Raw genomic sequence first — 18,083 nt, forward strand, 5'->3', positions numbered from 1 at the left:
CTCTGGGAGGTGACTTGGTTTTCCTAAGGCCACCCAGCCAGTGAGGGATGGGGAGAGACTGGAATAACATAGGGGCCGAAAGAGATCCATATCGAATGTCAGGAGAATTGGGTTCTAGCTCTGGCCCCACCACTCTGTGTGTTCCAGGCCAAATCCCATCCCCTCTCTTGGCCTTAGTTTGTTCATCTGTAAAATGGTTGGGCTGTGAGTTTTCTCTCAGCCCCAGTGATTCTAGATGTTCTTCTTCCCCCTTGTACTAAGAAGGCTGCAGATGGGATCTGAGGGTTTTGGTGACTGAGAAAATCTGAAGGAAGAGAGTGCACAGAGTAGAGGGGAGGGAGGTTGGGATGCGTTGTCTTGCTTGGCCCACCCCTGTGTTACTGTCTCCTCTACGGGGGTTTGGTTAAAAATAAGGCCCTGACTCACTGTTCAAAATGGTGTGGACAGTGGTGAGATTTGCCAGCTGCAGCCAATCCCCTTTCGAAGGCGGTGTCCTGCCTGGTCCCAGAAGGTCAGACTGAGCTTCCGGGCTCTGGCGTTCTCAGCCCCGGTGGCATGTTGCAGTCACTTGGGGGGCCACCACCCAGACCAGCTGCATCAGACTCTCTGGAAGTGGAGCCGAAGCGACAGAATTTTTTAAAGCTCCCAGGAGATTCCAGTGAGTTCCAGAAAGACAAGCAAGGCTGTCAGTACTCAACAGTTAAGGGCACTGGCTTCAGACTCAGAGAGGCCTGTGTGACTTTCCATTCTGGGTTTGTCTCTTGGGCCCCCTACATCTCTGTGTTTGCTCCCTTATCTGTAGAATGGGGAGAAGTTCAGAACCTACTTCATTGGGTTCTTTATTAGGTTAAGAAGGATATTGCATTATGGCGATGTAGGGCCCATTGCAAGATCTATAAATGATAGCCATTATTATTATTATTGTCATTTTTACAAAGATGAAGCTTGAGACTGTGCTCTGGAGGCATCCATCACCTAAAACAGGAGAGCAAGACAAATCAGAGCTAGAATGGGATGTAGAATGTGGTCATGGTGCAGATGGTGCACGAACAGACAGGGCTCTGGGACTCGGGGGGTCTATGAGGCAGTTTCTGATTGAGGTCTTCAGGCACACGTTTGTGGAGGAGGGGGCATTTGAGCTGGGTATAGAAATACGAGTAGAATGTGGACGAGTGGAGAGGGCAAGGGCGTTCCGGGCAGCAAGCTCAACGTGAACAAAAGCATGGAAGCTGGGAAGCGTCAGGTGTGGCAGGAGATGCCAGGTGTGGCTGAAGCATGGAGACGAGCAGGGACAGTGATACCAAGTGGAGGTGGGGCCTCCTCTTCAAGAACTTTGAATGGCAGATGGCTGTGTTGAATGGCTTTCCTGGAGGCTCTGGGCAGCTTCCAGAATCTTTTGATGAGGTTTTAAATGACTGGCAGCAAATGGACAGGACATCAGCTCAGCGGCTGTGGCCGTGGCCCAGGTGAGAGAGAGTGGACCTGGGTTTGGGAAAGGAGACTCAGGTGTGAAGCTTTGCAGGTGGAATCAACGCAATCCTGGGACTGTTCTGTATGCAGAAGGATGAGGACCCCAGATGCTCAGGCACAGGTGTGTGGGAGGCTGGTGTGAGCAGGGTCCAAAGTGGCAGAACCCAGACTAGGGCAGATGGTGCAGCCCGGCATCAGGGTAGAACTCCCCCCGTGGTCTCCTTCTGCAGAGGCAGAGCAAAGCTGTCTCTGTGAGCAGTTCAGGCCACAGCCAGGCTGGTTTAAGGATGGAGGGCAGGGCGGGGCTGACATCACAAGGCAGTAGAAAGACATGGGAGAGGAACAGGCAGTGGAGACCCCTGAGTGTCGGGTACCCAGATGTCTCGGCCAAGCAAAAGTGGAAGACCTCAGGGCAGATCCAGAGCCCTCACCTGGTGTGCAGGTGTGGTCTGGGGACCAGGGTGGCGAAAGTAGCAGCAGATCACTTTGTTCAGTTCTCTGCAATTTCCACATCTCGGCCTACAAAAAATCTGGATGGTCAGGTGGTATCTGCCTGCACTGAGGGAAAACCAAAGCTCAGAGAGGATAGGCGATGTCGTCCAAGGTCACCGAGCTGGAAAGCATCGGAGCCAAGACTAGAACAGGTCCTCTGATGACAGGCTCCATGTCCTTTCCCCATCCCTTCCTGGCCCAGCAGGAAGAATCAGGCATAAATAATAGAACAGTGACAACAGCACCAGTGACAGCAGCCGCAATAGCTCCTGTTACTGAGGACGTACTAGGTGCTGGGCTCAGCTTCCATATGCTACTGGGAAGCCTCACGCCCACCTGGTGAGGTAGGACATTATGCTTCTTATTTTACCGGTAAGGAAACTGACTCAGAGAGGGGAAGGTTTTTTGTGTGTTTTGTTTTGTTTTGGGTGTGCTGCGCGGCATGTAGGATCTTAGTTCCCCGACCAGGGATCGAACCTGTGTCCCCTGCAGTGGAAGCGCAGAGTCTTAACCACTGGACCACCAGGGAAGTCCCGAGGGGACGTAATTTATCTAAGGCCACACAGCTAGTGAGTGGCAGAGTTCGGAAGTGAATTTGGGTCTGTTGGGCTCCAAAGTCCACTCTCCTTTCATAATGTCACTTGGCCTTGAGGTTCTGAGCCAAAGCCTAGGGTGTAGGGTGCTGGGGTTTGGCCCATTGCCCGTAGATGCTTGAGGGTCTTTGGATGAATGAATGGCTGGCTGAACAAATGAGTGAATGAATGAGTGAATGACAAAGCTGTCTGGTCAGCAAGCAGCTAAGTATGGTTGTGGTGTCTCTTCTAGACCCCAGAGATTTCCACCAGCCAACCCAACAGTGGTACCAAATCTGGAAGCCAGCACATCTCCCAGGACGACCAGTCGAGCTCTCCTCAAAGCTCAGACATTCTGGTCAAGAAGAGTGAGGGGGCCGGCACCATGGACCCGGTGCTGATGACCAGTATCAATGGCGAGAAGCCCCAGGAGTCGGGCCCCAGTGTGACACCAGCCAAAAAAAGCCTGCCCTTCAAGAGAGGGATGAGGAGGGGCGATGTGTTGCTGATGGTGGCCAAGCTGGACCCGGACTCAGCCAAGCCAGAGCAGAGGACCCAGCCCCGGGATGGCCCCGCTTGCAAGACCCCAGCCACAGACCCTGGAGGGGAAAGAAAGGGGGAGACCCCAGGGACTCCTTGTGGCCCCCAGGCCAGCACCAAGGATGCAGCTCTGAAGGCTGAGATGACCCAGACTGGGGATCTTGGGAACCCAGGAACTGTGCTACTGACAAAGGGCGAGAAGGATCAAGGCACAGTGGGGAAAGGGGGCGGGGCCCCCCAGACCAAAGGGGCGAAAGGGTGCGAGCCCCAGGGCAGAGAGGGGCTGGGTGAGGGGGGGCAACTGGGGGCAGTGGAGAAAGCGAGAGGGGACCCCCCAAACAAGGGAGCAAAGTGGAATTTCTCCAAGGATGCAGCAGGTGAAGGGAAGTGGGCTGGGGCCCAAGCCCAGGTGAGAAAGTGGGGAGGTTCCCTGGGCAGAAGGAGCAAGTGGGACGGTCCCCAGAGTAAGAAGGACAAAGAAGGTGTGCTCCTAAGTAAGGCAGACAAGACAGACGAACCTCAGACAAAGGTGGAGAAGACGGGCGCAGTGCAGGGGAATGTGGGGGAAGCTCCTGGAGCGATGGAGAAAGCAGGCGAGCCTCAGAGCATGACTGGAAAGGCAGGTGAGCCCCAGGGGAAGATGAAAACGGTGGGACAACCTCAGCGCGAGTCTGGGGAGGCAGGTAAAGCCGGGAGTAAGACAGAGAAGGACTCTAAAGCCCCCAAGGAGGTGGATGCACATGGAGAGACCCCAGTTACAGCTGGGAAGGAGGACCAGCCTGAGAGCAGAGGGCGGAAAGCAGAGGAGGCCTGCGCTAGAGCAGGTGATGGGGCTGGGGCCCTGGAGATGGAGCCGCAAGGACCCGGACAGCCTGCTCTAGAGAACCGTGCGGAAAGGCCTCAGAGGCAGGAGAGCCGAGCGGGGCCAGCCCTGCAGGAGGGGAGCAGAGGAGGCCAGAGCGGAGTCTCAGACCAGGTGAGGGGGCTGCGGCCCCGGGGGCGGGGAGGGGCAGGCCAGAGAAGGAGGGGTGGGAAAGGCCTGCCCCTGGAGGCGGACAAGGCAGGGACAGGAGATGGACCGGGAGTGGAGGGCATGGCCAGCCTAGAGAAGGGAACAGGCACTCCCCCGACCACAAGCGGGGGTCTTGAGGACCCCGCAGCACCTGTCCCGGGGTGAGATTCTCCAGAAAGTGAGGGAACATCCCAACCATGTGAGGTGTCCTCTCGAGCCTGAGCTTACGTTGTCACACAACAGTTCTTCGTGCTAGGTAAACAGCAGCTTGCTCGAAATGCAGATTCCCGGCCCCCACCTTGGAGCTTACCATTCAGAAAGCTGGGGTGGGGCTGTGGCTTCTGCATTTAAATAAGCACCCTCACCCGCACCGGGAGATTCTGATTTCGCTGGTCCCAGACGCACTGTGAGAAGTGCCCACGTAAGGGGTCTGCCCCTCACACGGGGGTTGGGGGAGGGCAGCGTCATCTTGGTCTAATTTATGTGATCTTTGCCCTCAGGCTCCTGAGGACAGATGGTATGAGGCGGAGAAAGTCTGGCTGGTTCAGAAGGATGGATTTACTCTTGGTAATTAGGGGTGTTAGCACATCTGGGGGCTAAGCCTCTCCCTCTTACGCCCCCTGCTGCTGCCAGCTGTATTTGCCAGGCCCTGATCCCAGTCTGCGGAGTAAGGGGAGGGAAGGGGTTAGGGGCAGCTGGGCCTGGGATGGGGATATGTGGCTTTGGGGTGGGAATAGGTGGATGTCATTTCACCCTTGGCAGCTGGTCTGTTGGGTGCTGTTTTCGAAGGCATTTGTTCCTTGGTAATTAATTAATTTAACTAATTCATTAAAGCAGCAAAAGCATTGTTTGCTTCCTGCAGTGTTGCTCAAGGAACTTGGAGTCTAGTGCAGGTGGGCAAATGGATTTCATCTCAGTGGATTTCATTTCATTTCATCTTTTGCTGGTGATTTGTGGCTAGTGACCAAACACTACCGAGAAGTTACTCTGAGTCCCATTCAGAACATGGCTGGGAAGAGTGATTGATTAGTGATGTCTGTCATGGGCCCTGGAGAGAAAAACGGCAGCCTGTATGCCATTATCTGCCGTCCCAGGTCTATATATGCATTGGGTCAGTGCACCCAACCATCTGGGTGCCTGGCATTGTGCCAGCTGCTAAAAGCCCCAAATGAGTCAGACCCAGCCTCTCTCCTCAAAGAGTTTGGGGTCACAATTCAGAACCCTCCCTGTAAATAAGCTCCAAGGGGAGGCGATGCTACCCATTTCTGACATGTCTCAGACCTTGCCAGCTCCTTGGCCTGGCTCAGCAACTCAGAATCAGTCTCTCTTCTCCTTTCTTTTCCTCTCCTCCCCACCTGCCCCCGTCTTCTACCCTCCCCTCTTTCCCTGCTCCTCTTTTTCTCTCCCCCCCCACCCTCCCCTTCTCTCTCTCCCACTGGGTTGTCTACCAGCAACGGTGCTGAAGCCAGACGAGGGAACAGCCGACCTGCCGGCAGGAAGGGTGCGACTGTGCATTGATGCTGACAAAAGCATCACTGAGGTGGATGAGGACCACGTTCATCGGGTGAGCCCCCCGTCCCCCTCCCTGCCTGCTCCGCACCCTCCTTCCCCACCCCTGGGAGAGATTACCCTGTGCTTGACTGCACATAATACTTCAGCTTGATGCCCTGTGGGGGAATTACAGGGACGATCACCATTGAAGTCATTACTCTGCTGGAGGTATATTGTTAAGGGCTCATTACTCTGTCCCATGGTGTCCCCTTTATGAGGACACATTAAGAGATGTGTTTGTCAGGTCTTGGGACTGGGAATTCTTCTGCTTGATCTGAGAAAGTGATTGTTTTCCTTTTTATGGACATTGCAAATCATGCTACAAAGCATGCTTCCTTTTTCACCCTGGCTGCCAGGGAATTCAGAGCCAAATTAGCAGTTTGCCATTGACCATAGCATAGGTTCCACTGGCCTACCTTTTGGGTATCAACCTTTTGTTTTTTTGGTTGTTTTGCATAATTTTTGCACTACACCATGAATCTATTTGCGGATAAGTCGGAGTCTAATGATAGAAGTAAAAGGTCCTATCCTGATCCTTTTCCACCCCTCACAGCCTACTAATTGAGAAGGCGTTTCCTCCAGGAGTTCCATGTGGGCCTTGTTCATCTTCATCCCTCTTTGCTCCTTCTCTGCCCACCCCGGGGCCTCTACTCCCACCAGTGTTGGGAGTTTGCAGAAGGCCAGTGTCCTCAGAAGAAAAACTGACCCATAAAAGAGCTGAGGGTTGACCCAAACGCCAGAGCATTAGGCCCCCAAAACTCCTTGAAGCTGGAAAGAATGGTAGGAAGGTTTTTAGAGTGGATGCCCTAAGGAGAGGCTGCAGTCGTCCCTTGCTTCTAGAAGGGTTTGGGCATATTTCCAAGCGATCAGTGTACAACGGGCTATCAGAAATGGGGCAGTTAGGGCATTGCCCTCCATCCTCAGTGTCACAGAAGCACACGCAGAGCTCCCCGACAAGACCCAGAAGAGGAGGAGACAGCAGAGGACACTTCCTCACTCTAGAGCACCACCCGTCTTTCGTGTTTGAGAGACAGAAGGTGCTTAAGTCTTGCTGTGTCGTCCTGAGAGCATCCCCCCTCCCGGCGCCATGAGCACAGGGAGGAAGGACCATGCGGGGAGGGGGCGGCTGCACAAAGAGCAAAGGAGAAGAGGTTCCCCTGTGTCATTTGTAGGGTTTCCTCACTGTCTCCAGAGTCCTTGTGTTCTGTTCTGGTCTTTGGCACAGAGCTCTCCAGGGACAGGGTCACCAGGGCTGTGTGTGTGTTTGGGTGGGTGTGGGGCCCAGGAGGCCAGAGGACACTGTGTGCTGGTTCACAGGCCAATCCCCCCGAGCTGGACCAGGCCGAGGACCTGGCCTCCCTGGTCAGTGTCAACGAGTCCAGTGTGCTGAACACGCTTCTGCACCGCCACCGGGCTCGGCTGCTGCACACCTGCGCTGGGCCCGACCTGATCGTCCTTCAGCCCCAGGGACCCACGGCACCCTCTGCAGTCAAGGTGAGGGGGGACCATGGGGCCAGGGCTGGGGGACTGCACAAGAGGGCTGGGGTGGAGGGGTCCCTCTGCATCTCAGGGGAGAGCAGGGCAGCCAAAGCTCCCTGCAAACATGTCTGTGGGCAGCATTCTGCAGACGTGGATTCTGGGGCACCGTGGGCATTGGGTAGCCTTGGGGACCACATGAACCCCGCTCCTTAGAGGGGAAGGATGAGTAACTGATAGAGCAACAGGAGCGTGAAAGACAGTAATAATAAGAGAGAGTGTATTGACTGGCTATCAGCTGTGTACCAGGCACTGCTGCAAGCACCTTCGTGTGCATCTCCGTCAATTCTCAGGCCCATCTGACAGGACAGGGACCATGACCAGCCCCGTTCCATGGACGAGAAGCTGGGCCAGCTGCCAAACTCATGCCCAGCAGGTGGAGGAGCTGGGGTGAAGCCCACGCCGCTGGCCCCTCTGTGCTCTGAACCCCATGCTGGACCCGCGGGAGTCCCGGGCACCCATGTGAACGGGGAAACAGAAGCCTCGGTTCCGCCTTTATTTTTTTTTCCCTGTGGAGTGTAAAATGGCCCGTTTTTTGTTAAGACCACAGTCAGGGCAAAGGAAACCTGTCAGCGCCACCTCTTGGAGAGGTCTGCAGCTACAACCGAGTCATTTGCACCCCATCCCCTCCGTTCACTCAGTAGCTCCTGATTGAGGTATCGATTGAGGGTCCCGTATGCCAGGCTCGGAGGGAGGAGCAGGGAAGAAGATGGGCAGATAAATCTGCCTTCATGGAGCTTCCATCCTCGTGGGGGAAGACAGGCCGAACATGACAAAGAGAAACATGTGGAGGAGGAGACAGCAAGCTGGAGGTCAGGAGGAGCGGGGACGGGTCGTGCCAGGTCTCATATGTGGTCATAGTGACTCTGCTTCTACTCTGAGCATGATGGAGATTTTCAGCAGGGCAGTGATGTGGTGTGACGCTGTAAAAGGACCCTTCTGGCTGCTCAGTGGAAGTTAGATAGAGGCGGACAAAAGTGGAGGCAGGGAGACCCACCGGAGGTCGAAAGTCTTATCTGTGCTCCATTCTGAGGACTTGTTGGTGGGAAGGTTCAACATGCCACAGGTACCTTGGAAAGATCAGGACACCTCTCCAGCCTGGGTGTTTTCATCTGTCATTGGAGGACGAAAAGCTGCATCTTACCCTTTGGCGTCCCGTGGGACAAAGCCATTCCTAGCCCCTGAATGATGCTAAGTCCATTAAAGAGGGGACAGTGGCCCTGCACCTCCTCCCCGGGGCTTCTCTTCTCCTCGACGCCCCCCCACCCTTAGGTCGCCCTCCAGGCCCTTCCCCAGCCTGGCTGTCACCCCTCCCAGGGGCCTGGAAGGGCGACGCTGCACTCTCCCCTCCCTTGCCAGGCAGGCTGTGCTTCTGTTACTGCAGCCCAAGGCCCCGAGAGCCTGCTCTGGTTCCTCAGGGGCCCCTGGGAGGGGTGTTTGTCACAGGTCTCTCCGCAAGCCCAGTTCTCTCGACCGTGACTGTCCTCGATTGCGGCGTCTGCTACACGGCCTGGGTCAAAGAGCCTGAAAGTGCGGGGATTGGGACCCAACCTGGTAGGAGGAACTTGAGTCCCGTGATCCCCCTAAGCCCCTGTAACCCTGCGGTGGGCGTGGGTTCCCCTCAAGTCACGCTGCCTCCCGCACCCACAGCTGCCTTCTGTCTTTGGCTGAGTCCCCTCTGGTTCCTCAAATGGCCACCAGGTGGGAGCAGAGACCTGCGGTGAGGCTGGGACTGAGGCCTCCTTGAAGATGGGCTAGGAGGGGTCCAGGCAGGGCTGGGGGCCTCTCTCACTGGGGGTCTGGGCCTGCCGGGGGGCTGGGAGCTGGGTGCGTGCCTGGGGGTGCAGGCCTCTTTTGGGGTGAGCGTGCTGTGACTGCGTGGCGTGTAGATGGGCACACCTGTGTGCAGAGGCCTCTGCAGCTGTTGGGCGCGTGTGCCCTTGAGCGTGCCCGTGTGCAAGCATGCAGGGGTACCTGTGTGTGACTGCAGGGCCTGGGTCTGCAGAACCCTCCCTGTTCCCCTGCAGGCCTGAGAAGGCTGACGATTGGGATAGCCTGGCCCTTGAACTTTATGTTTCCAAAGCGGGAGGTGGCTCCGAGGCTCGGCCCTCAGGACCCCCTGCCTGCTGCGTTCCCTTAGGCTGTGTCCAGCCAGTGTGGCGGCTTGTCCTACTTTGCCAGCTTTGGGGTCCTGCTGAGCCTTTTTTAGTTATTTATTTTTTTAACATCTTTATTGGAGTATAATTGCTTTAGAATGGTGTGTTAGTTTCTGCTTTATAACAAAGTGAATCAGCTATACATATACATATGTTCCCATATCTCTTCCCTCTTGCATCTCCCTCCCTCCCACCCTCCCTATCCCACCCCTCTAGGTGGTCACAAAGCACCAAGCTGATCTCCCTGTGCTGTGTGGCTGCTTCCCACTAGCTAGCTATTTTACGTTTGGTAGTGCATATATGTCCATGCCACTCTCTCACTTTGTCCCAGCTTACCCTTCCCCCTCCCCATATCCTCAGGTCCATTCTCTAGTAGGTCTGTGAGCCTTTTGATTTGTGTCAGGATGGGGACTCATTGCTGTTCCTGGGGGCCTCGGGGTAGGAAAGGCCAACAGTGCACTGGGGGTGCTCCTTAGCCCCAGGCTGGGGGTTCGGGGAGGGGGAGGGCCGCCCCACCGGAGTTTGTGCCCCTGGTCCTGCCAAGCCACTGGGAGGGTGGATGCTAGCCCACTTGTCACCCGCTTAGCATCCTGGGCTTCCAGGGTCCTCCTCCAGCCAGGCCCGTTTCCCTGCTCCCTTTGGTGCCTTTCTACTGCCCTCACTGCCTCCACCGCCCTCTTCCGTTCTCCCTGAAAACCACGTTAAGCAGACATTTGTCAAGGTCACAGTGACCTCCATGCTGCCAAGCCCAGTGGACAATTCTCCGGCCTCCTCTGACTTGACCCTCAGCAGCACTTCAGGGGCTGGTCCTTCCCTCCTCCTGCCATCACTCCCTTCCGTAGCTCAGGAATTCTGCTCTCCTGGTTTTCCTTCTGTCCCGCTGGCCCTCCTTCTCAGCCTGCTTTGCTGGTCCCTGATCTCTCCAAGTCTGGGTGCCCCATCCCTACACCTCTTCTCTTTCCCTCTTTAAACGCCCACTTCCTTGGTGATCTCATCCAAGCTCATGGCTTTAAAATGACTCCCGTTCAGTATAATTTAATTAGTTGGTTTTTTATCATCTGTCTTCTCCCAAATGAAAGCAAGCTCTACAGGCAGGGCTTTTTTTTGTCTTAAGTCAGATTTATTAAGGTATAATTTACATACAGTTAATGTCACCTTTTTTAGTGTTCACTTCTGTAAGTTTTTGACAAACACGTATAGTTGTGAAACTGTCTCCGCCATCAATTACAGGACAGTTCCCATCACCCCCAAAAGTTCTCCATACCCTTGTGGTCATCCCCTCCACCATGTCCCGCCCTTGGCAGCCACTAATCTGTTCTTTTGTCCCTTTTCCCTAGTTGTGCCTTTTCTGAAAAGTCATATAAATGGAATTGTACTGCGTGTAACCTTTGGAATCGGCTTCTTCCACTTACCACAATGCACAGCGCATTTGAGATTCACCCATATTGTTGCAGCTGTGAGCCGTTAGTTCTTTTATTCTATTGTATTTTATTGCACAGCTTTGTTTGTCTGTTCAGAGGGGGACCAGTTGTCCTGGTTTCCGTGGGAGGGAATGGTTTTTCTGGGACATGGGACTTTCAGTGCTAAAACCAGGGTGGTTGGTTATCTTAGTTCTTTAGTTGAGGGACATTTGGGTTGTTTCTAGTTTGTTGATGATTTTGAATGCCTACTCAATATAACCAGGGACAGAGGGTTTTTTGGTGAACACAAGTGTTCATTTCTCTTGGGTAAATACCTAGGAGTGGGATTGCTCAGTTGTATGACGGGTGTACATATCACTGTAAAAGAGGCTGCCAAGCTGTTCTCCAGAGTGGCTGTATTGTGTAGCATTGTGAGAGAATTCCACTTGCTCTGCATCTTAACCAGAACTTGCTAGTGTGTCAGAAAAATTAAAAACAGGTTTTTTTAGCCATCTTAATAGGTGTATAATGATATCTCCTCACGATTCGCAGAGATTTCCTTTATTCGCCTTGAGTAGTGTTGTGCCCCCAGTGCCTGGGTTAGTGCCTGCTATGTAGTAGACACTCAATGAATATTTTTTTTTTTTACTGAGTGAATGAATGTATGGATGGATGAATGAATGAAGTCAAAGGGGCTTCGGGTATCTAAATCTGTTATTAGCAAATACATAGCACACGTACCGCCAATTCCCCCATGCCCCATTCTGTTTCCATGGCAGACGTCACTCATCAATTGAGCCATTTTATCCACCTGCTTCATTTCAGACAGGTACGATCCGGTCCTTTGTGTAGCAAGTGAGATGAGCCCCATGAGCTAATGCAGCTCTAGTTCAAGCCTCTCATTGGCTGAAGAAGAGGCCAGGCTCAGAGCAGGGTCCAAGGCTGCCCAAGGACTCACAGCGAGCCAGTGGCAGGACTAGATCTCCAGGCTGGGCTCTCCCCAGAAAAATGCACGACGTCTCTGACAAGGCTGGAGTAGGATGGGAGGCAGGGACGTGGATCTGGGCTTGAGGCCGGGTTGGAGCGTTGTGGAGTGCTCCCTGGGCCCCGGCTGGGTGGGAAGGCTGATGCCGGCGATCTTCCTGCAGGTGCCCAGGAGCTGCCGGGATGGCCTACCCGCCCACGTTGGCTCCCTGGCCCAGCGGGCGTACTGGGCTCTGCTGAGCCAGCAGAGGGACCAGAGCATCGTGGCCCTGGGCCGGAGCGGTGCTGGCAAGACCACCTGCTGCGAGCAGGTCCTGGAGCACCTGGTGGGGATGGCAGGCAGTGTGGATGGCAGGGTCTCAGGTACAGTGGTCTCCAGGTGACGTGCAGCTGGGACGTGGTGGGGGCGGTGGCGTGGGGGAAGGGAAGGGAGAGTCGGAGGGGGTGCTGGGCGGCTCTTTCTTCTGTCTGCTCAGCTAGCGTTCACTGAGCACCTAGCTGTGTGCAGACCCTGTGCTGGCTTCTGGGCAGGGCCACCCCGAGTCTGTTGGGTACTTTTGTGTGAATTAGAAACAGGTACTCCTTGCCTAAGACACTCACTGCCACATGTGGAACAGTCGTCACACATTGACATTGTTAGAACCAAACACTTGACCACCACGTTCTGGGCCATCATCCTAATAAGTATGTAGGCCTATGGCTATCTGATATAAATGCTGTGCCCTTAGGTGTGGTGTCCTTGTGCAGCGCACAGCCCACTGGACTGTGCAGAGGACCCGATAAGTAAAAACAAAGACAAGGAGGCACTGACAGCTGGAAGGGAGACTCAGCTGCACATCTGTGCCAGACTCCAATGCTCTGCACCGCTTGCTGGCCGAGCTGGGGAGGGGAGAGGCGGAGGGAGCACAGAGAAGGGGCCGGGGGGCTTTCTTGAGGAAATGATGTTTGAGCTGGGCATTAAAGAAAGAGTGTCAACGTTGTAAATCAACTATACTTCAGTAAAAAATAGTGTCAGTTGGTGATAATAATTACAATATTGATGGTGATCGTGGTAAATGCTTGCTGAGGACTTACGCGCCAGGCTCTATTCCAATCAGGTTAACTTATTTATTATTTAAAACATCCCTATAAGGTAGACATTATTATTATTTGAATTTTATAGATGAGGCCATTAAAACGCAGGGAGGTTAACCAGCTTGCCCAAGGCCACACAGCTCATACATCCTAGCACCGAGATTCAAACACGGACAGTTTGGCTCCAGAGCTGTTACCCCTGGGCCAGTGTTCTCAGTGTATTGTTGCCCCTCTGAGGAGCCTTTTTAGTTGTTCTTTCTCCTAATCGTCTCCCACCATGAAAAGTTAATGCCATAGATTCACCATATATTTGTTTATGCAGTGTGTGTGTATGTGTGTATATATATACAGACATATATATATATATGTGTGTGTGTGTGTGTGTGTGTATCTGTGCTCTGTTCTATACGTAAGAAAGGAAAACTGCCCCCATCCTCAAGAATCAGTTTCTGCCCTCTTGGGGGCAGTATTCCCCCTGCTGAGAATATATGGCCCAGGCAGTGTTGCTTTTCTAATAATAACAAACAATACTAACACCACCACATTTGGAGCATGTTCTGAGCACTTTCCATTATTAAATCTTTTAGTCTTTGTGGCAACCACATGAGGTAAGTAAGTACTATTATTACCCCCATCTTATAGATGGGGTATCTGAGGCACAGGGAGGTTAATTTATTTGCTCCAAATCAGGTGACTAACAACGGGGAGAGGCCATATTCAAGCTTGTTTAACCATTGTACTATCCTGCTTCTCCACTGGGGTTATTCCAATGCTTTATTGATCACCTGTTCTGCACCTGGCCCAGGTTAGAGCCCTGTTAGGAGCTGGGGATACAGCAAGGAGAGGCCCTCCCAGAATGTAGTTCTGCTGAAAGTGTGTGTTGGCGGCGTGGGAGTCAGGCTAGGCTGTATCCAGGTGCCTAGCACATAGTGGGTGCTCGTTAAATAGTTATGTTAAAAAGCCTGGGACTGCAGGGCTTTTTGAGCTGGCTGTGATGGGCGTTCCCCGAGAGCAGGTCCAAGAATGTTAATGCCCTGCCCTCCTCCTAGACTCCACCAGGCCCAGGAGGCCCTAGGGCAGCCCTTGTCACTCAGATCGTACCAATCCTAGGTGTGTGTATCTCCCCTTCTGGGCTCACTCTTGCTCCCCCTGCGCCCCTGCTTGCAGCACAGGGCCAGCCCAGCAGCGGAAGAGGTGTGGCTTAGAGCTGAGTTGGGGGAGTGGAGGGGGCCCTGCTGGGGCCTGGGACCAGAATGGGGTCCTGTGAGAGGTGGGGGTGGCAGCACCCGGGCCACGGGTGATGCCCGTCTGTGCCCCACCAGTGGAGAAGATTCGAGCCACCTTCACTGTCCTCCGGGCCTTTGGCTCCGTGTTCACCAGCCACAGCCGCCGTGCCACCCGGTTCTCCATGGTGATGTCACTGGACTTCAACGCCACAGGCCGAGTCACGGCCGCCCAGCTCCAGGTGAGGCCTCTGGGTGGGAGGGAGAGGGGGCTCTATGGGGCTGCAGTAGCCTCAGCCCCCCTCAGCAGGGCCCACGCCTCCAGCTGGGACCCTGGAATGTGTCTAAATGGTCATCGCTCCCCAGGCCAAGGCCAGCTCCTCCCCACCTCGCTCAGTGCCAAGACATCTCCTCCCCGAGCACGGCGGCTCGTCTGTGCCTCGGAGTATCACAGGGATGAAATATTCATGAGTAGATACATAATTCAGCCGCTCATTAGCTGGGTCTTAAAAGCGTAAGCTGAAATTAAACAGGCGCTCGCTGGCCTTCTGCGGCCGCCCGTGTGTGACAGGCACAGGGCCTGTTTGTTCCTCTCTCTGAAATCACCCGGCTCCTCCCCTTCCCCCCCCACCCCCGCAAACATTCTGTTTGAACAGAAAACAGGATTAGGTTATTAGAAGGGTTGTTTGTATGTGGAGCTAGGAGAATACCCAGACTCGCTGGTGCACGATAAATCCCTTTCTGTCCCGGCCCTGAAAGTCTACCGTGCATCACCATGTGGGTCAAGTTATTAAGGGCTTCGGTTGCGTAAGAGTGTGTTGGAGGGCGGCTCTGGGTTAATTGTTAGTACCCTTGGATTCCTTCATCGGAATGAGCCCGTTGCATTCGTTGATTGCCGGCGTGGACTCTGAATCAGTGAGACAAAGGCCTGGCACGTTTTGATTTGGAGGCGTCCAGCCAAGTTGGGGCCTGAGGTGCTGCCTCGAAGAGTGGGCCTGGGGGTTGGTGGGGGTGTGCGGGCAGCCTAGCGGGGCCTCGTGCTGACCGGCGCCTGTCCTCTCCCCTGGCAGACGATGCTGTTGGAGAAGAGCCACGTGGCCCGGCAGCTGGAAGGGGAAGGCAATTTCGAGGTTTTCTCCCAGATGCTAGCCGGATTGGACCTGGATCTCAGGTGAGCGACTGGGCTGAGCAGGGACGGCCGAGGGGAGTGAGACAAAGGGCCTCCGCTCTCCAGGGCCCCAGCCCTGCCTCTGCCCAGAGCTGAGAGGCAGTGGATCCCAGTGGTTAGGAATCTGGCCTCTGATTCCTGCTGCCTGGTACTGCTCCTGGGCTGGGTGAACCTGGCCAGGTGTGTCACCTGCTCTGAACCTCCGTTTCTTCCTCTGTAAAGTGGAAATAGTACCTTGACTGACCTTACAGGATTAAGTGAGATAATTCACATATGGCTCTTTATACACGCTGGGGGGTGGTGGTGGATGTCTGCTGTGATGGTGACATTTTGGTACAGGTTCTGACAGCAGCGTGGGAGGTGGGCAAGGAACAGCAGACCCCAAATCTTCCAGAAGCTCCTAAACTCTGTGAGAGCCTTGGGTGCACCTGAGGTAGCTCAGGGCGAGGAGGCACCAGGTGGAACAGCAGAGAAGCCAGAAGACTCATCTGGGAGGGCCTTCTGGGGGAGGTGGCCCAGGGAGTCATCTCTGCCCCTCGCTGACTCCTGGGAATTCTTGGACATGTGGCTCCCTGTCTCTAGCCTTGGTTTCCTCATCTGTTGAACGAATGAGTAAGGTTCTATCTAGTGAAGCTCCAGGGAGTGCTCACCCCAGGCGAGGGGTGATAATTTTCAGTTTGCCTCTGCGTCCCCCATCATTTGTCTCCTGCCTTCCACCCCCGTCTGAAGGGCAGGCCCAACCTGTCCTGAGCCTCCTGGCTAAGGCCAGAGGGGCACCTTACCCTTTGGAGAGAGGGCAGATTAGAGAGGAAACTCCCAGTTTTCAGAGCAGGGTAACTGAGGAGTAAGGAAGCTTCTGGAAGGCCTTCACTTAAGAAGGGCCCATTGAGGGCAGCAAGTGAGGAATATTCGGGAGGCAGGGCCAGGGCCTGAGGCAGACCCTGGGGCCTCCTGGGGCACTCTGTGGAGCCCCGTGCCATGATGCCCACCTGCCCTGCCAGGCCACTGGTGTGGGTGGGTCCTCCCTTACTTCTGGTCCCTTCTCTGTTTCCAGGACAGAACTATACCTGCACCAGCTGGCAGACAGCAGCTCCTTCGGCATGGGCGTGTGGCCTAAGGTAAAGAGGAGGTCCTTCTGGGTGTGAGTGGGTGTCTGTCCCCATGGCCAAGATGGGAGGGTCCCCTGTGTGGCTCGTCCCTCTGCCACTGGGGTGAGTAGTTGGCAAGGGCTGGTCACGTGGGGGAGGCAGCGTTGCCTTTATGGGGCCTGGGCTTGTCAGGGAAATGAGTCTTGTGCTAATAAAGGGAACCAGGAGGTGGTTTGTGTAGAGGTAAGGGTGCGGTCTCCGGGACAGGCTGTCTGGGTTCAAACCCCGGCTCTGACACTTACTGGATATGAGACCTCCGGCATGGACCCTAGCCTTTCTGAATGTCTGTGTCCTCTTCGGTAAAATAACAACAGTAGCTAGCGGTATCTGCCTCATGGACCTGTTGTCAGGATTAAATGAAACGATGTGCAGAAAGCAGCTAGCACTGGGCTTGGATTACATCAGTCAGTGGCAATTTTCTTAGGAAATATTGTTGATGATTAATGTGGCTTCCTGGAAGATGGGGCCTGTGAGTAGGGCCTTGAGAGGTGGTATTCGGTTGTTTAAAAAAGCACATTGTTCACTTGTTTGTTCTTTTATTTATTTTTTTATATTTTAAAAATTGTTTTGAGTCACCCACCCCCACCCCCACTCCTACCATCACCCCCTGTGCCAGGCCTGTGCTGAGTGCTGGGATTATGGTCCTCATCCCTGAATTTTCACCCTATCAAGAGAGAAAGACTTGGGAATTAATGCAATCGTGTGGGATAAGAAAAATGCCAGAGTTTGTACAACATTCTGTACACCAGAGGATAGATGAAAGCTACTTGGCCTCAGTCAAGGAAGGCTTCTTGGCCAAGGGGACATCTGACCTGTGTTTTGAAGGATGAGTAGGAGCTTACCAGGCAGAGGGGAGTGAATCATTTCTACTCTGAAGCCCTTTTCCAAACATACGTGTCAGGGAAACAAATGGCGCTGGAATAATTTGGTATCGTCATGCAAAAAAAAGAATTTCAGTCCACAAATTCACACCATGTACAAAAATCGACCAAAAAAAATGGATCATAGACCTTAACGTAAGACTTAAAATCATAAAATTTCCAGAAGAAAACAGGAGGAAAATTTCTGTAACTTTGGATCGGGCAAAGGCTTCATAGATGTGACCCCAAAAGCACAGTCCATGAGAGAACAAATTGATGAATTGCACTTTGTTGAAATTAAGAACTTCTGCTCTTTGCGTGTCACTGTTAATATGAAAATACAAGCCACAGGCTGGGAGAAAACACTTGCAAATCACATATCTGAAAAAGTCTTTGAATCCAGAATTTATAAATGACTCTCAGAACTCATAAATAACCCAACAAAAAAGATGGGCCAAAGATTTCAACATAGACTTCCCCAAAGAAGATACTTAGATGGCATGTGAAAGTATATTAAAGAAATTAAAGAAATTGAAACTCGAACCACGATGAAATAACTACTACACAATTACTAGAGTGTCTACACTTGAAAAGATTGATCGTACCAATGCTGGTGAGAATCTGGGGTAACTGGAGCTCTCATACCCTGCTGGTGGGAGTGGAAAATAGTGCACCATCTCGGAAAACGGGCTCTTACAAAGTTAAACATACACCTCCCACGTGGCACGCTAGTCTACTCCTAGGTGTTTATGCAGGAGAATGGAAGTGGACATTCGTGCAAAATTTATTTTACATGAAAGTTCATTAGCAGTTTTATGTGTACTAGCCAAAACCTAGAAACTACCCAAAATGTCTATTAACAGGTTAATGGATGAATTCATTGTAGAAAACCGTAAA

The 18,083-nt window shown here is 53.4% G+C and overlaps 1 protein-coding gene across 3 annotated transcripts in view; it reads left to right on the top strand.

The window, feature by feature from the left end:
• MYO18B (myosin XVIIIB) overlaps positions 1 to 18,083 on the top strand; it is a 233,625-nt gene that overhangs the window by 17,786 nt on the left and 197,756 nt on the right. For all 3 annotated transcript variants that reach the window (XM_082416250.1, XM_082416251.1, XM_082416249.1), the window contains 8 exons: positions 2,788 to 4,050; positions 4,587 to 4,653; positions 5,538 to 5,650; positions 6,955 to 7,131; positions 11,878 to 12,076; positions 14,110 to 14,252; positions 15,081 to 15,181; positions 16,233 to 16,296. In XM_082416250.1, the coding sequence (XP_082272376.1) occupies positions 2,788 to 4,050; positions 4,587 to 4,653; positions 5,538 to 5,650; positions 6,955 to 7,131; positions 11,878 to 12,076; positions 14,110 to 14,252; positions 15,081 to 15,181; positions 16,233 to 16,296 (2,127 nt within the window). The remainder of the gene's footprint in view (positions 1 to 2,787; positions 4,051 to 4,586; positions 4,654 to 5,537; positions 5,651 to 6,954; positions 7,132 to 11,877; positions 12,077 to 14,109; positions 14,253 to 15,080; positions 15,182 to 16,232; positions 16,297 to 18,083) is intronic.

The sequence above is a fragment of the Balaenoptera physalus genome (assembly GCF_965194825.1).
Source record: "Balaenoptera physalus genome assembly, chromosome: 12".
NCBI lineage: Eukaryota > Metazoa > Chordata > Mammalia > Artiodactyla > Balaenopteridae > Balaenoptera > Balaenoptera physalus.